Raw genomic sequence first — 19,478 nt, 5'->3', positions numbered from 1 at the left:
TCCAGTCACGGCAATGGGAATGTTGTGCAAAGGTTAAAGGTAGTAGAGCCACAGTGGGTAGCACAGCTTTGTTCTACTGAAAAAATGTGAGAGAAGGAAACTAGCTGACTGTATGTACTATTTAAACCATTTAAATAAATAGCTTAGTATACTGAAATAACCCTGCTCCCATGACCTAGAGTTCTGTGTCAGGGGCTTGTATCACAATTACAATCAAGTTAACCAAAATATTGTAAGTTACTGATTTACATGTCCAAATCTTTGTGTTCTGAGTGTGAATTAAGAAGGAATATGGTTTCTCTTGCTAAAATGTATATTTATTTTAAAGTGTTTGAAATACAAATTAATACTTCCAGGTTCACAGTGGAAGAATCACCCAGTTTGTATTTTATTAAATATGTTTTAAAGCATTATAAGCAGATAAGCTTTAAAATTAGCATAGTGTACATGGGGCAAATGAAATATTACACACCTTGGTAATCAGGCACCTTCCTCTTTGTCAGTGATTTCCTCATTATTTCACAAGATTTGTTGGGTAACCTGTCCAACATGCTAAAACAGTTTAAACCCCGGCTAAAACCGGCTTATTTTAAGCAAGCTTGTAAAGCTCAAATTATATAGCTTAGTTTTTTTGAACTTGGAAATGCTGTGGGTGATTTTATAACTAGTATTGAAGCAGCATTATGGTTATTTCTAGTCAGATCAGGCTGGTGGTTAAATGAACATTTTAAAGGGTGAGGGTGATGTAGATCATATCAGTCCCTCTAGTGTATCTATGAATGGTTATGTTAAAACAGGGTTATAAAAATATGAGTGAACCCTGAGGGTTACCTTCAAGCAGGACAACTTCTTCCAAACAGCTTAAAGCTGGCTCCTTCCTAAAATCTTATTCCTAACCTACCAACGATGGGATCTGAGCTGTGTCTATGCTCTCTGTTGAACAGGTGGCTGGCCTCCTAAGTATCTGAAGGTCCTAACCAGCACCAGTCTGCCCTTTGTGTTTCTTTCTACCCATTCCCTAGTTCTACCTCCAGCTCCCTGTGTCTTTCCTCCCTCAAGTTGTCTCTGACTCCTGCTCCCTATAGCTTCTCCCACATTTCTAATATTAACTCTCATCCTTGCTTCCCAGTCCCTCCACCACTACTTCTCAGAGAGGAGAGACTGTCTCCAGTGCTCTCTAGGCATTATGCCACTGGCTGCTTCAGGCACCTCTGTATTTTTGGCACCTTTCACTTTTGTTGCTGTGAGCAGACCTGTAGACTTACATCCCTAATGGACAGCCTAAGTGAACAGAAAGATGAGCAGGAGTCAGGAAACTGACCAAGGCTGCTGCCCTGCTCAGTCTCCTCTGTCTGCAAGTGGAGAGGAGCTGGGATCGAGGCTGCTGCTTCTGTGGCTGCTGCTGCTGACCATCTGCTCAGTTTCCCATGTCTCACATGTGGCAAGTGGCAGGGAGATGGGAACCAGGCTGCCCCCTGGTTCCCAGCTCCTTGCCACGCTGGGAGCAAGGCAACTGACCAGCCCTGCAGACTGGCTCCCATCTCACCTTAACTTGCATGAAAATTCAAAACACAAAAACACAACTCCCGCGTAACTTGAGGGTTTGCTGTATTTGGTAATGAGCTTTCCTGAGAAGACTCACTTCATCAGATTAATCGAGAGATGAATCTCATGAAGTGGGTCTTACACACAAAAGTTCATTACCTAATAAATAAAATTGTCAGTCTTTAAGGTGCTACAGGACTTCTTATTTTTGTGAAGCTACAGATTACAACGGCTACACCTCTGAAACTACAATACACCCTGCAGGTCTGAGAGACCCTGTCTCCTTACTACCTTATTTGCTGCTCTTTGGCACTAAGTTCATTACAGCTACAGTGTTTTCTGTGTTGGTTTTTTTTTTTGGTAAAACATTACGGAGACAAAAAAAGAAATACTAACTTTTGTTCCTCTCTTTTTTTTCAGCCTCAGTGACACCAGGTAATTGTCTCTCTTAAACATTTTTGTTTAGTTTTATGTCTCTTTCCTAAAGCTTCCCAGTCCAATGACCAGCATTCCTGCTCCCAGGCAGGGATGCCAGATGCAGGAGTTACGGGCAGAAATAAGCTGGTGTAAAGAGAGAAGGTGGAGCCTTTTGTGCTATGCATTCTACCAGAAGGAAGTGCAGAGGAGAGTGGTTTTCATAGGTATCAGCACAAGAGCCAGAGACAAGTGAAAGGGGAAAAAAATGACTGGATGGGCGTTATCAGTTCTGAAGAATTCGAGGGACACCTACTGATTAAAAACTGGATGACAAGATTTTAAAATACACTGATAATTTCTGCAAACCCCTCCTCATGGATCAGAAGGCTGATTCTTATTCTACCAAAATAAAATAACATTGAAAGTGTCATAAGAAATATTACATGACACTTCATAACCAAATACTTCTTGCAGCTGTAAACATCTCTGATCCTTCAGATTGTAGGATCAGACAACTCTGTTAGTAACTATATTAACAGAGTAGTTATGCCATTAGGCTCCATTGTATGGGGTACTACGGAAGCACAAATAAAGCATTTGACCTTCTGAAAACATTTTCCTTGGTGTAGGTTTTAGGCTTTTACAAATAGAGCTGGGCCATAAATTTCTATCTGATACAGAGAAGGGATTTGTCAGAAGTCAGGACCAGACATATCCTTGGGGCTATGCAGAACTCTTAAGGGAGTACATCGACTCCCTTAGATTGGTGTGGCTTTACAACATGCTACACACACACACACACACACACACACACACACAAAAAATATATATAGGCTCTGATTTCAGTCCCGCACTGCTGGTGCAGCAGGGGCTCCGGCAGCCCCACATGTAGGGGTTCTGAGGGGGTAAATTTCTACACAGCATGAAGAACCATTTAAGAATTGGGAGCAGAGGAAGGAAAAATGATTTTACCAATATTTCTGCGTGCAACTAATTTGCATTATGTAAGTACGTCTCATTGACGTCAGTGATACTAGTGGTGTGAATACAGGTAGGTTTATTTGTATTTTGTATTTTCCCATGACTCTGATCGAGAATTTTAAAAATGTATTAATATTAAACTTAGAGCTGGGACAAGCTAAAGCCATGACTCCAGATATGCTTGACCTTTGGACACTTTTGGATCCAAGTCAAAACTCTAATGTGAGCCAATCTCTAAACTGGAGATGAAACAGTCTTGCATGCATGTCAGATCCTTTCCTTTACAACCTTTCACTGTGTGGATAAAATGAAGGTCATTGTATTTGATGCAATGTGTGAAGGCTGCTTGAGCAAATGTCTTCTAAGTTAAGGATGCCTCGGCTCATATCACAACAATCAGGGTTTTTACAATTTTGGACATTTCTGCCAGAAGAACATTGTTGAAAATATTAAGCATGCATGGTTAAATTCAAGTTGTTTTCTTGTTTTCTTTTTTGTCATGTTTTTATTCTTTCTTTCTGCATTTTTGGTTTTGAGTTCACTCTTCCTTTTACATTCTTAACTTATTCAGGGAAATGGGTATTTTATCAAATGAAACAGAAATATTAATAAATGCATGAAAGAAATTAAAATGTACAATTAAAGATTAAATCCATTAAAGAAAACAAATCTCAGTGCCTTTGTTCTCATTATTCTTCGACAGACATAGAAAGAAGAGTTAATTTCCCTAAGGCACTTCTTGGCTAATGATAAAGTTTGCTGTGAACACATATAATCCATAGTATTTTCTCAGATATAAGGACTGACAGAACCCAGTTCTTCCTTTGCAGGACTCAAATATATTTATCTATCTGTAATGGGAATTAGGGATATCCCTTGCCGTGGGAAATCAGATAGCAGTAAAATGTATGTATGAAAACATGGCAACGTGAAACACTTTGTAAGAGCTCACTAAGATGTTTTCTGTGTCTTTTGAAGGTGCTCTTTCACTCAGACTGGTGAATGGACAGAACAGATGTGAGGGTCGTGTTGAAATTAATGTCAATGGAACCTGGGGGACAGTCTGTGATGATTCCTGGGGCACAACAGATGCTAACGTTGTATGCAGGCAGCTTGGATGTGGATGGGCCGTTTCAGCACCAGGAAGTGCCCGATTTGGCCAAGGCACTGGAAGTATTTACCTGGATGATGTGCAGTGCAGAGGAAATGAATCTTTCATCTGGCAATGTTATCACAATGGATGGGGCATACATAACTGTGGCCACCATGAAGATGCCAGTGTCATTTGCTCAGGTAGTACCTTTTCTCTTACAAAATATTTTAGTGTTAAATTAGAGAGTGGGATGTGTCATGACTGGGGAGTTCTGGGGATTGTCAATATACCTTACTCTCTGTGAATAATTAATAATGAAAAGTGTGTTATACTGTGGGGTGTAATTCATACCAGGACGGGTCATGTCAGTACCTGCCTTGCAACCTTGGCTGCCACAGTGACTTTCTGGTGTAGCTCCTGACCTTAGCTTCTCACAAACAGCCAGACAGTGTGCATGACCCACCCAGCGTGTCTGTGTATAACTACCGCCCTGGTCCAGAAGCTTAGACCCCAGCAGCCTACCAGTGACACTGAGTCAGCCTCTTAATTCTGGGAGCCTTGGTAACTACTTCTAGAGGGACCCCAATACAGGGACAGTTCAGATGTTAGAGGCCCATTGTCCAGGAAAGGAGTCAATGTACACAAGTTTGCTACCTTACTTGGAGTTGTTAAACAGTTCAGTTTGAATATAACATTCCACTAGTTTTTATTAGAGAATAAAACACGTTTATTTAACTACAAAGAGCTAGGCCTTGAGTTAAAGTATAAAACATTAAAGACAGATATGGATATAAGAGATATATGGATAAAATGTTTTCTTGTAACTAATTGTAGCTTGTTATTAACTAAATAATTAGATTTGTTGTAAGGTAAATTTCTTATTACATATTCCCAGAAAAATAGAGGGGACCAAGTCAGGACACCCCTCAGAACCCAAGGGGCTGGTTCTTTTGTCTTCTAAGGTGACAGAGCAAGTGAGAGAGTTAGAGATAGAAAGAGAGAACATCTGGGGGTGTTTTGCCCCTCAGATTTATCATCTAGTCACCTTTGGACTTCATTTTCCTGAGGGTTATCCTTCAGGCTGTGAAGAAACAAGCATGGAGTCCATGTAAAAGTGTTCACATCTTTTTTTAAATCCAAATCCATCTGTTCCTGTTCATCAGCGTTGCTGCAGAATGACACTTCGGTATTTCAAAGTGCATAGTCTGCACAAAGCTCTTTTTCTGAAATAGCACTTAATTTGAAATAGCTATTTCGAAATAGGTGCTATCCCACATCTCAATGCAAAATAGTTATTTTGAAATAGGTGCTATTCCTCCTGCAATGAGGTTTACCAATTTTGGAATAACACACCTGTTATTTCTAATTTATTTTGAAATTGCATGTGTGTAACGTAGATTACAGCAAATCTATTTCAAAATAACCTGGTTTTGAGTTTTTCTGGGTAAGGTCCACTTCCTCACCTAGAAAACCTCAGATGGCTTTTATCCATCAAAGCTCATGACCTAATAAATGTGGTAGTCTCTGCTGTGCCATTTGTCAGTCTGCTTCTCATTAGAATATCGCATGAGTTAAAAGTCAAAATTTGCTTCTTGTTGTCAACATCATTAAATCACCATGCTATTTGCTATCATGATGTTCTTAGTTCAAAAACTCAGGACTGGAATAGATCCAGTGCAGGGAAATAATCACACTGCCGGCTCACAAGACATTTGCTCAAATTCATGTTAAGGTATCCCTTATACTTACCTGAAGTTCATTGAAGTTACTCCTTTAAGGTCTTTCTGAATATTAAGAGTCTCTCAAAAGATGAACAACTCCATAGGCACCGATCCAGTTAAGCACCTAGGCACATATTTATCTTCAATCACAGTTAATCCACTTCTTTCAAGTCAATTGAATAACTTGCTAGCTTGTATTTATGCATATAGGATAGAGGCCTCAGATTGTCTTCCTCTCTGTTACCTGGGGTCAGGAGTCTGCAACCTGTGCCACTGAAGCCACATGCAGATCTTTAAGGACTTCTTTGTGGCTCCTGATGCTGTAATCGCAAAGTAAAAAAACAGCCCCCTGAGTATTTTCAATATTTCGGTGACCATCTAAAAGATCACCAGTGAACAATTCATATCTAAATGCAAACAATATGTGATCTTGAAACATTGGCTAACTCCCCTTTTAATATGGGCAGTGCATTGTGGGATATGTATGTGTCTGTGTTGTTCGTAAAATAGGGGTCACAAAAATAGGATTTGATGTTATCTACTAAAGCCTGTCTCATATTCACATGAATTGTGCCTCTTGAATTCTTGATTTTTTTTACCAAATTTTTTACCACTGGCAGGAGTCAGGAAACTGACCAAGGCTGCTGCCCTGCTCAGTCTCCTCTGTCTGCAAGTGGAGAGGAGCTGGGCTCAAGGCTGCTGCTTCTGTGGCTGCTGCTGCTGACCATCTGCTGTTTCCCATGTCTCACATGTGGCAAGTGGCAGGGAGATGGGAACCAGGCTGCCCCCTGGTTCCCAGCTCCTTGCCACGCTGGGAGCAAGGCAACTGACCAGCCCTGCAGACTGGCTCCCATCTCACCTTAACTTGCATGAAAATTCAAAACACAAAAACACAACTCCCGCGTAACTTGAGGGTTTGCTGTATTTGGTAATGAGCTTTCCTGAGAAGACTCACTTCATCAGATTAATCGAGAGATGAATCTCATGAAGTGGGTCTTACACACAAAAGTTCATTACCTAATAAATAAAATTGTCAGTCTTTAAGGTGCTACAGGACTTCTTATTTTTGTGAAGCTACAGATTACAACGGCTACACCTCTGAAACTACAATACACCCTGCAGGTCTGAGAGACCCTGTCTCCTTACTACCTTATTTGCTGCTCTTTGGCACTAAGTTCATTACAGCTACAGTGTTTTCTGTGTTGGTTTTTTTTTTTGGTAAAACATTACGGAGACAAAAAAAGAAATACTAACTTTTGTTCCTCTCTTTTTTTTCAGCCTCAGTGACACCAGGTAATTGTCTCTCTTAAACATTTTTGTTTAGTTTTATGTCTCTTTCCTAAAGCTTCCCAGTCCAATGACCAGCATTCCTGCTCCCAGGCAGGGATGCCAGATGCAGGAGTTACGGGCAGAAATAAGCTGGTGTAAAGAGAGAAGGTGGAGCCTTTTGTGCTATGCATTCTACCAGAAGGAAGTGCAGAGGAGAGTGGTTTTCATAGGTATCAGCACAAGAGCCAGAGACAAGTGAAAGGGGAAAAAAATGACTGGATGGGCGTTATCAGTTCTGAAGAATTCGAGGGACACCTACTGATTAAAAACTGGATGACAAGATTTTAAAATACACTGATAATTTCTGCAAACCCCTCCTCATGGATCAGAAGGCTGATTCTTATTCTACCAAAATAAAATAACATTGAAAGTGTCATAAGAAATATTACATGACACTTCATAACCAAATACTTCTTGCAGCTGTAAACATCTCTGATCCTTCAGATTGTAGGATCAGACAACTCTGTTAGTAACTATATTAACAGAGTAGTTATGCCATTAGGCTCCATTGTATGGGGTACTACGGAAGCACAAATAAAGCATTTGACCTTCTGAAAACATTTTCCTTGGTGTAGGTTTTAGGCTTTTACAAATAGAGCTGGGCCATAAATTTCTATCTGATACAGAGAAGGGATTTGTCAGAAGTCAGGACCAGACATATCCTTGGGGCTATGCAGAACTCTTAAGGGAGTACATCGACTCCCTTAGATTGGTGTGGCTTTACAACATGCTACACACACACACACACACACACACACACACACAAGAAATATATATAGGCTCTGATTTCAGTCCCGCACTGCTGGTGCAGCAGGGGCTCCGGCAGCCCCACATGTAGGGGTTCTGAGGGGGTAAATTTCTACACAGCATGAAGAACCATTTAAGAATTGGGAGCAGAGGAAGGAAAAATGATTTTACCAATATTTCTGCGTGCAACTAATTTGCATTATGTAAGTACGTCTCATTGACGTCAGTGATACTAGTGGTGTGAATACAGGTAGGTTTATTTGTATTTTGTATTTTCCCATGACTCTGATCGAGAATTTTAAAAATGTATTAATATTAAACTTAGAGCTGGGACAAGCTAAAGCCATGACTCCAGATATGCTTGACCTTTGGACACTTTTGGATCCAAGTCAAAACTCTAATGTGAGCCAATCTCTAAACTGGAGATGAAACATTCTTGCATGCATGTCAGATCCTTTCCTTTACAACCTTTCACTGTGTGGATAAAATGAAGGTCATTGTATTTGATGCAATGTGTGAAGGCTGCTTGAGCAAATGTCTTCTAAGTTAAGGATGCCTCGGCTCATATCACAACAATCAGGGTTTTTTCAATTTTGGACATTTCTGCCAGAAGAACATTGTTGAAAATATTAAGCATGCATGGTTAAATTCAAGTTGCTTTCTTGTTTTCTTTTTTGTCATGTTTTTATTCTTTCTTTCTGCATTTTTGGTTTTGAGTTCACTCTTCCTTTTACATTCTTAACTTTTTCAGGGAAATGGGTGTTTTATCAAATGAAACAGAAATATTAATAAATGCATGAAAGAAATTAAAATGTACAATTTAAGATTAAATCCATTAAAGAAAACAAATCTCAGTGCCTTTGTTCTCATTATTCTTCGACAGACATAGAAAGAAGAGTTAATTTCCCTAAGGCACTTCTTGGCTAATGATAAAGTTTGCTGTGAATAGATATAATCCATAGTATTTTCTCAGATATAAGGACTGACAGAACCCAGTTCTTCCTTTGCAGGACTCAAATATATTTATCTATCTGTAATGGGAATTAGGGACATCCCTTGCCGTGGGAAATCAGATAGCAGTAAAATGTATGTATGAAAACATGGCAACGTGAAACACTTTGTAAGAGCTCACTAAGATGTTTTCTGTGTCTTTCGAAGGTGCTCTTTCACTCAGACTGGTGAATGGACAGAACAGATGTGAGGGTCGTGTTGAAATTAATGTCAATGGAACCTGGGGGACAGTCTGTGATGATTCCTGGGGCACAACAGATGCTAACGTTGTATGCAGGCAGCTTGGATGTGGATGGGCCGTTTCAGCACCAGGAAGTGCCCGATTTGGCCAAGGCACTGGAAGTATTTACCTGGATGATGTGCAGTGCAGAGGAAATGAATCTTTCATCTGGCAATGTTATCACAATGGATGGGGCATACATAACTGTGGCCACCATGAAGATGCCAGTGTCATTTGCTCAGGTAGTACCTTTTCTCTTACAAAATATTTTAGTGTTAAATTAGAGAGTGGGATGTGTCATGACTGGGGAGTTCTGGGGATTGTCAATATACCTTACTCTCTGTGAATAATTAATAATGAAAAGTGTGTTATACTGTGGGGTGTAATTCATACCAGGACGGGTCATGTCAGTACCTGCCTTGCAACCTTGGCTGCCACAGTGACTTTCTGGTGTAGCTCCTGACCTTAGCTTCTCACAAACAGCCAGACAGTGTGCATGACCCACCCAGCGTGTCTGTGTATAACTACCGCCCTGGTCCAGAAGCTTAGACCCCAGCAGCCTACCAGTGACACTGAGTCAGCCTCTTAATTCTGGGAGCCTTGGTTACTACTTCTAGAGGGACCCCAATACAGGGACAGTTCAGATGTTAGAGGCCCATTGTCCAGGAAAGGAGTCAATGTACACAAGTTTGCTACCTTACTTGGAGTTGTTAAACAGTTCAGTTTGAATATAACATTCCACTAGTTTTTATTAGAGAATAAAACACGTTTATTTAACTACAAAGAGCTAGGCCTTGAGTTAAAGTATAAAACATTAAAGACAGATATGGATATAAGAGATATATGGATAAAATGTTTTCTTGTAACTAATTGTAGCTTGTTATTAACTAAATAATTAGATTTGTTGTAAGGTAAATTTCTTATTACATATTCCCAGAAAAATAGAGGGGACCAAGTCAGGACACCCCTCAGAACCCAAGGGGCTGGTTCTTTTGTCTTCTAAGGTGACAGAGCAAGTGAGAGAGTTAGAGATAGAAAGAGAGAACATCTGGGGGTGTTTTGCCCCTCAGATTTATCATCTAGTCACCTTTGGACTTCATTTTCCTGAGGGTTATCCTTCAGGCTGTGAAGAAACAAGCATGGAGTCCATGTAAAAGTGTTCACATCTTTTTTTAAATCCAAATCCATCTGTTCCTGTTCATCAGCGTTGCTGCAGAATGACACTTCGGTATTTCAAAGTGCATAGTCTGCACAAAGCTCTTTTTCTGAAATAGCACTTAATTTGAAATAGCTATTTCGAAATAGGTGCTATCCCACATCTCAATGCAAAATAGTTATTTTGAAATAGGTGCTATTCCTCCTGCAATGAGGTTTACCAATTTTGGAATAACACACCTGTTATTTCTAATTTATTTTGAAATTGCATGTGTGTAACGTAGATTACAGCAAATCTATTTCAAAATAACCTGGTTTTGAGTTTTTCTGGGTAAGGTCCACTTCCTCACCTAGAAAACCTCAGATGGCTTTTATCCATCAAAGCTCATGACCTAATAAATGTGGTAGTCTCTGCTGTGCCATTTGTCAGTCTGCTTCTCATTAGAATATCGCATGAGTTAAAAGTCAAAATTTGCTTCTTGTTGTCAACATCATTAAATCACCATGCTATTTGCTATCATGATGTTCTTAGTTCAAAAACTCAGGACTGGAATAGATCCAGTGCAGGGAAATAATCACACTGCCGGCTCACAAGACATTTGCTCAAATTCATGTTAAGGTATCCCTTATACTTACCTGAAGTTCATTGAAGTTACTCCTTTAAGGTCTTTCTGAATATTAAGAGTCTCTCAAAAGATGAACAACTCCATAGGCACCGATCCAGTTAAGCACCTAGGCACATATTTATCTTCAATCACAGTTAATCCACTTCTTTCAAGTCAATTGAATAACTTGCTAGCTTGTATTTATGCATATAGGATAGAGGCCTCAGATTGTCTTCCTCTCTGTTACCTGGGGTCAGGAGTCTGCAACCTGTGCCACTGAAGCCACATGCAGATCTTTAAGGACTTCTTTGTGGCTCCTGATGCTGTAATCGCAAAGTAAAAAAACAGCCCCCTGAGTATTTTCAATATTTCGGTGACCATCTAAAAGTCCACCAGTGAACAATTCATATCTAAATGCAAACAATATGTGATCTTGAAACATTGGCTAACTCCCCTTTTAATATGGGCAGTGCATTGTGGGATATGTATGTGTCTGTGTTGTTCGTAAAATAGGGGTCACAAAAATAGGATTTGATGTTATCTACTAAAGCCTGTCTCATATTCACATGAATTGTGCCTCTTGAATTCTTGATTTTTTTTACCAAATTTTTTACCACTGGCAGGAGTCAGGAAACTGACCAAGGCTGCTGCCCTGCTCAGTCTCCTCTGTCTGCAAGTGGAGAGGAGCTGGGATCGAGGCTGCTGCTTCTGTGGCTGCTGCTGCTGACCATCTGCTGTTTCCCATGTCTCACATGTGGCAAGTGGCAGGGAGATGGGAACCAGGCTGCCCCCTGGTTCCCAGCTCCTTGCCACGCTGGGAGCAAGGCAACTGACCAGCCCTGCAGACTGGCTCCCATCTCACCTTAACTTGCATGAAAATTCAAAACACAAAAACACAACTCCCGCGTAACTTGAGGGTTTGCTGTATTTGGTAATGAGCTTTCCTGAGAAGACTCACTTCATCAGATTAATCGAGAGATGAATCTCATGAAGTGGGTCTTACACACAAAAGTTCATTACCTAATAAATAAAATTGTCAGTCTTTAAGGTGCTACAGGACTTCTTATTTTTGTGAAGCTACAGATTACAACGGCTACACCTCTGAAACTACAATACACCCTGCAGGTCTGAGAGACCCTGTCTCCTTACTACCTTATTTGCTGCTCTTTGGCACTAAGTTCATTACAGCTACAGTGTTTTCTGTGTTGGTTTTTTTTTTTGGTATAACCATACGGAGACAAAAAAAGAAATACTAACTTTTGTTCCTCTCTTTTTTTTCAGCCTCAGTGACACCAGGTAATTGTCTCTCTTAAACATTTTTGTTTAGTTTTATGTCTCTTTCCTAATGCTTCCCAGTCCAATGACCAGCATTCCTGCTCCCAGGCAGGGATGCCAGATGCAGGAGTTACGGGCAGAAATAAGCTGGTGTAAAGAGAGAAGGTGGAGCCTTTTGTGCTATGCATTCTACCAGAAGGAAGTGCAGAGGAGAGTGGTTTTCATAGGTATCAGCACAAGAGCCAGAGACAAGTGAAAGGGGAAAAAAAATGACTGGATGGGCGTTATCAGTTCTGAAGAATTCGAGGGACACCTACTGATTAAAAACTGGATGACAAGATTTTAAAATACACTGATAATTGCTGCAAACCCCTCCTCATGGATCAGAAGGCTGATTCTTACTCTACCAAAATAAAATAACATTGAAAGTGTCATAAGAAATATTACATGACACTTCATAACCAAATACTTCTTGCAGCTGTAAACATCTCTGATCCTTCAGATTGTAGGATCAGACAACTCTGTTAGTAACTATATTAACAGAGTAGTTATGCCATTAGGCTCCATTGTATGGGGTACTACGGAAGCACAAATAAAGCATTTGACCTTCTGAAAACATTTTCCTTGGTGTAGGTTTTAGGCTTTTACAAATAGAGCTTGGCCATAAATTTCTATCTGATACAGAGAAGGGATTTGTCAGAAGTCAGGACCAGACATATCCTTGGGGCTATGCAGAACTCTTAAGGGAGTACATCGACTCCCTTAGATTGGTGTGGCTTTACAACATGCTACACACACACACACACACACACACACACACAAGAAATATATATAGGCTCTGATTTCAGTCCCGCACTGCTGGTGCAGCAGGGGCTCCGGCAGCCCCACATGTAGGGGTTCTGAGGGGGTAAATTTCTACACAGCATGAAGAACCATTTAAGAATTGGGAGCAGAGGAAGGAAAAATGATTTTACCAATACTTCTGCGTGCAACTAATTTGCATTATGTAAGTACGTCTCATTGACGTCAGTGATACTAGTGGTGTGAATACAGGTAGGTTTATTTGTATTTTGTATTTTCCCATGACTCTGATCGAGAATTTTAAAAATGTATTAATATTAAACTTAGAGCTGGGACAAGCTAAAGCCATGACTCCAGATATGCATTTGGATAGAAGCATAGCTGTGTGTTATTTGTGAGATGGGCACCTGCTTTGTATTCCCTAGTGTCATGATTAACTAGCCAGCCAGCCATCTCCCTGCACCTACCTACCACTTTCCAATTTTAATCCATTCTCTATCAAGTTCGTCCACACAGTTATGTTGTTATTTTGATTATAATTTTATTGGCATTATCTTGAATTTGTCACATTACTCTAAAAGTACTTCTCTCATTATTAAAGGTGCAACCAATTTATGTGTTGTTTTTCTTCTGTATTAATAGTTCCTACTACAACTAGTACCACAACAGCTTTTCCAGGTAATTCTGAATTATTTTACACCTTTATTTGTTCATTGTAATTTTCTGGTCTTGATAACCATCCAGGATCCTTTCCAGCTCTATGAGCTGTGTGCCTCCATGGAAGAAATAAGTGAGCATCCATGGGCTTACTCACTGACTTCCATCCAGCCATCTCTCTTGCTCAGGAGAATTTTTTTTTTAGTTCTTCTTTTATTCTTTGTGTCTCATTTTCCACATCTATACAATGAGGATAATAATACTCATCATTTGGGTCATTTGCTTTGAGATCTAATAATGAAAAAGACTATATAAGCATATGGCGGTGGTGGTATAATAAAAATAACAATAATTTCATGACAGAAGTAACTTGATCTGCACGAGTCTTCTTCACCCTTACTTGTTGTCCTTTGGGTCCAAGTTAATTACAATTAAACTGTTTTGTATGTATTTTTGTAAAATACTACAATGCCAAACCAAAACCAAAACAAAACAAAAATAATCGCTCATCCTGTCCTTGTCTTTTTCCTTTCAGACGCAACAACGTCTGGTAATTGTTTCATTTTTTTTTTCCTAGAATTTTTGTTTAGACTTCTCTTTCTTTTCTGGTGTTTGCCAATCCAATAGGCAATAGCTTTGCTGCTCCAAAACAGTGACACCATGTGTAGAGATCACTGGGAGAACTAAATTGTACCACACAGTTGGTGTGAAGACGGGTAGTGGACCCTCTTTGGGCTAGGCATTCTATCCTGCTGACCAGAGGAGAGTGTCTGTGATATACCCGCAAAAGAGCTTGGGCAACTGAAAGAAATGAATGCATTGATGCGCATTATGTATGTTGAGGAGCTTGAAGGGCCCCTTATTGATTAAAAACAGATTGCAAGATTTCAAAGTATCCCTGGACTTTTCAGAACAGTGCATTGCTCTTGCATCAGAATTTTTGAAGGCTAACCATTAATCTAGCAATAATAAATAAACTTACAATGCACTATTTTCCAGAATTTTTTTGCCTGCCTCTAATTATAAATATTCCTCTTCCAAACAAAAGAAATAAATTTCTAGGGTAATAATTACTGCACATGAATATTTGTTGGAATAGCCATAGTGATTTACCTGGAACTATTCAGGAAAGAAGAATTATTCTTAAAAGTTTCGGGCTGGAGAGGAATTCAAAAAGCCTTCTAAACTCCCTTAGGTAACATTAAGTTCATTTAGTCCATCCCTGAGAGATATCCATCTAATCCACTCTTAAAAACCTCCAGGGATCCACACACATAAATGCTTACAGGACTGAGTATTAAGGAGTAACCACCATATTTCTTAATGCCCTTTTTTCCTTCCTCTTCTTTTAAATATATGCTTCTTTGTATCTCTACATAAAAATGAAAGGAACAGTATCACTATGAAGCATAGTTACTAAAATATATTTCATTTGCATCCCGATTACGAAGTGAAAAATTCTTCAGATGCAATTGTTCAGTAAGGTTTTAATTAGAGGTAATACAAATAGTGAAGATAGAAACAAATTTTTCTCTCCCATTCCTCTCTCTTCTTTTCCAATTATTCAGAATTTCCTCAATAAAAATCCTTTTTAGCTGAAATATGACCTGTGCTTGGACTGAAGCCTAAAAGTGATTCTTTCCGTCTGTATGAGAAAGTGGGTAAAAAATTTTGTGTTCCTGTTGTCATCTTGTGGGTGGAAGAAATTTCAGTCATGGTTTGGTTTGCTATTGGCAGGGTCTTCACACTTTTTTTTTCTAGTGTTCTTAACTTTTGTTAGCTAACCCAATATAAAATTCTAGTTTGATGTTTTCACACAAGTGAGCAGGTTAAGTTAAATAAAGGTGGGAAAATGAGATTGCAGTAGAGTGTGTGGAAGCAAGCCAACATGAAACACTTTGTGAATGCTCACTGGATTGTTTTCTGGGTCTTTAGGAGGTTATCTTCAACTCAAACTGGTGAATGGACAGAACAGGTGTGAGGGCCGTGTTGAAATTAATGCCAATGCAACCTGGGGGACAGTCTGTGATGATTCCTGGGACAAAACGGATGCTGAAGTTGTATGCAGGCAGCTTGGATGTGGAACAGCCATTTCAGCACCAGGAAGTGCCCGATTTGGCCAAGGCACTGGAAACATTTACCTGGATGATGTGCAGTGCAGAGGAAATGAACCTTTTGTCTGGCAATGTCAACACAGGGGATGGGGCGTACATAACTGTGGCCACTCAGAAGATGCTGGTGTCATTTGCTCAGGTAGTGTCTTTTCTCTTATATAAATATTTTAGCGTAGAATCAGAGAGTAGAATACTTTATGACTGTCGACTTCTTGCCTTTGGTAATATATCTCCTTCTCTACTAATAATTAACAATGAAATGTGTATTATAATCCTATCACACTCTGGAGTGTAATTCAGACCAGTGAGAGATCATTTCAGTGTTTGGCCTGTAAATTTGCCTCCCACGCAATGCTTTGCTGGTGTAGCTCCTGACCTGAGCTGATCGCAGACACTGTGTGTCTCTGTATAGCTACAGCCCTGGCCCAGCAGCTCAGATCCCAGCAGCTTTTCTGTGACACTGAGTCAGACTCTGGCTTCCAGCAGCTTTGGTAACTAATTCTAGAGGGACCCCATTGCACTTCCCATCCCAGATTTCAAATAAATAATGGTTTGAATGATTTCAACTAAGGTTTTCTGCACTGCTCATTCCTCTTGGGGACAGTTCAGCTGTTATGATCCCATTGTCCAGGAAAGGAGTCAATGTACACAAGTTTGCTACCTTACTTGGAGTTGTTAAACAGTTCAGTTTGAATATAACATTCCACTAGTTTTTATTAGAGAATAAAACACATTTATTTAACTACAAAGAGCTAGGCCTTGAGTTAAAGTATAAAACATTAAAGACAGATATGGATATAAGAAATATATGGATAAAATGTTTTCTTGTAACTAATTGTAACTTGTTATTAACTGAATAATTAGATTTGTTGTAAGGTAAATTTCTTATTACATATTCCCAGAAAAATAGAGGGGACCAAGTCAGGATATGCCTCAGAACCCAAAGGGCTGGTTCTTTTGTCTTCTAAGGTGACAGAGCAAGTGAGAGAGTTAGAGATAGAAAGAGAGAACATCTGGGGGTGTTTTGCCCCTGAGATTTATCATCTAGTCACCTTTGGACTTCATTTTCCTGAGGGTCATCCTTCAGGCTGTGAAGAAACAAGCATGGAGTCCATGTAAAAGTGTTCACATCTTTTTTTAAATCCAAATCCATCTGTTCCTGTTCATCAGCGTTGCTGCAGAATGACACTTCGGTATTTCAAAGTGCATAGTCTGCACAAAGCTCTTTTTCTGAAATAGCACTTAATTTGAAATAGCTATTTCGAAATAGGTGCTATCCCACATCTCAATGCAAAATAGTTATTTTGAAATAGGTGCTATTCCTCCTGCAATGAGGTTTACCAATTTTGGAATAACACACCTGTTATTTCTAATTTATTTTGAAATTGCATGTGTGTAACATAGATTACAGCAAATCTATTTCAAAATAACTTGGTTGTGAGTTTTTGTGGGTAAGGTCCACTTCCTCACCTAGAAAACCTCAGATGGCTTTTATCCATCAAAGCTCATGACCTAATAAATGTGGTAGTCTCTGCTGTGCCATTTGTCAGTCTGCTTCTCATTAGAATATCGCATGAGTTAAAAGTCAAAATTTGCTTGTTGTTGTCAACATCATTAAATCACCATGCTATTTGCTATCATGATGTTCTTAGTTCAAAAACTCAGGACTGGAATAGATCCAGTGCAGGGAAATAATCACACTGCTGGCTCACAAGACATTTGCTCAAATTCATGTTAAGGTATCCCTTATACTTACCTGAAGTTCATTGAAGTTACTCCTTTAAGGCCTTTCTGAATATTAAGAGTCTCTCATAAGATGAACAATTCCATAGGCACCGATCCAGTTAAGCACCTAGGCACATATTTATCTTCAATCACAGTTAATCCACTTCTTTCAAGTCAATTGAATAACTTGCTAGCTTGTATTTATGCATATAGGATAGAGGCCTCAGATTGTCTTCCTCTCTGTTACCTGGGGTCAGGAGTCTGCAACCTGTGCCACTGAAGCCACATGCAGATCTTTAAGGACTTCTTTGTGGCTCCTGATGCTGTAATCGCAAAGTAAAAAAACAGCCCCCTGAGTATTTTCAATATTTCGGTGACCATCTAAAAGTCCACCAGTGAACAATTCATATCTAAATGCAAACAATATGTGATCTTGAAACATTGGCTAACTCCCCTTTTAATATGGGCAGTGCATTGTGGGATATGTATGTGTCTGTGTTGTTCGTAAAATAGGGGTCACAAAAATAGGATTTGATGTTATCTACTAAAGCCTGTCTCATATTCACATGAATTGTGCCTCTTGAATTCTTGATTTTTTTTACCAAATTTTTTACCACTGGCAGGAGTCAGGAAACTGACCAAGGCTGCTGCCCTGCTCAGTCTCCTCTGTCTGCAAGTGGAGAGGAGCTGGGATCGAGGCTGCTGCTTCTGTGGCTGCTGCTGCTGACCATCTGCTCAGTTTCCCATGTCTCACATGTGGCAAGTGGCAGGGAGATGGGAACCAGGCTGCCCCCTGGTTCCCAGCTCCTTGCCACGCTGGGAGCAAGGCAACTGACCAGCCCTGCAGACTGGCTCCCATCTCACCTTAACTTGCATGAAAATTCAAAACACAAAAACACAACTCCCGCGTAACTTGAGGGTTTGCTGTATTTGGTAATGAGCTTTCCTGAGAAGACTCACTTCATCAGATTAATCGAGAGATGAATCTCATGAAGTGGGTCTTACACACAAAAGTTCATTACCTAATAAATAAAATTGTCAGTCTTTAAGGTGCTACAGGACTTCTTATTTTTGTGAAGCTACAGATTACAACGGCTACACCTCTGAAACTACAATACACCCTGCAGGTCTGAGAGACCCTGTCTCCTTACTACCTTATTTGCTGCTCTTTGGCACTAAGTTCATTACAGCTACAGTGTTTTCTGTGTTGGTTTTTTTTTTTGGTAAAACATTACGGAGACAAAAAAAGAAATACTAACTTTTGTTCCTCTCTTTTTTTTCAGCCTCAGTGACACCAGGTAATTGTCTCTCTTAAACATTTTTGTTTAGTTTTATGTCTCTTTCCTAAAGCTTCCCAGTCCAATGACCAGCATTCCTGCTCCCAGGCAGGGATGCCAGATGCAGGAGTTACGGGCAGAAATAAGCTGGTGTAAAGAGAGAAGGTGGAGCCTTTTGTGCTATGCATTCTACCAGAAGGAAGTGCAGAGGAGAGTGGTTTTCATAGGTATCAGCACAAGAGCCAGAGACAAGTGAAAGGGGAAAAAAAATGACTGGATGGGCGTTATCAGTTCTGAAGAATTCGAGGGACACCTACTGATTAAAAACTGGATGACAAGATTTTAAAATACACTGATAATTTCTGCAAACCCCTCCTCATGGATCAGAAGGCTGATTCTTATTCTACCAAAATAAAATAACATTGAAAGTGTCATAAGAAATATTACATGACACTTCATAACCAAATACTTCTTGCAGCTGTAAACATCTCTGATCCTTCAGATTGTAGGATCAGACAACTCTGTTAGTAACTATATTAACAGAGTAGTTATGCCATTAGGCTCCATTGTATGGGGTACTACGGAAGCACAAATAAAGCATTTGACCTTCTGAAAACATTTTCCTTGGTGTAGGTTTTAGGCTTTTACAAATAGAGCTGGGCCATAAATTTCTATCTGATACAGAGAAGGGATTTGTCAGAAGTCAGGACCAGACATATCCTTGGGGCTATGCAGAACTCTTAAGGGAGTACATCGACTCCCTTAGATTGGTGTGGCTTTACAACATGCTACACACACACACACA

General features: G+C 39.8%; 1 protein-coding gene across 1 annotated transcript in view; it reads left to right on the top strand.

Annotated features, from left to right (window-relative positions):
• LOC142015814 (scavenger receptor cysteine-rich domain-containing protein DMBT1-like) overlaps positions 1-19,478 on the top strand; it is a 137,622-nt gene that overhangs the window by 78,018 nt on the left and 40,126 nt on the right. The window contains exons 5-8 of the mRNA XM_074999616.1: positions 3,922-4,239; positions 8,992-9,306; positions 15,496-15,813; positions 16,985-17,006. Coding sequence (XP_074855717.1) covers positions 3,922-4,239; positions 8,992-9,306; positions 15,496-15,813; positions 16,985-17,006 — 973 coding nt within the window. The remainder of the gene's footprint in view (positions 1-3,921; positions 4,240-8,991; positions 9,307-15,495; positions 15,814-16,984; positions 17,007-19,478) is intronic.

This window comes from Carettochelys insculpta, chromosome 7, assembly GCF_033958435.1.
Source record: "Carettochelys insculpta isolate YL-2023 chromosome 7, ASM3395843v1, whole genome shotgun sequence".
Taxonomy (NCBI): Eukaryota; Metazoa; Chordata; order Testudines; family Carettochelyidae; genus Carettochelys; species Carettochelys insculpta.
Note: the sequence above shows the minus strand (reverse complement) of the source record. Positions and strands in the feature narration are given on the sequence as shown.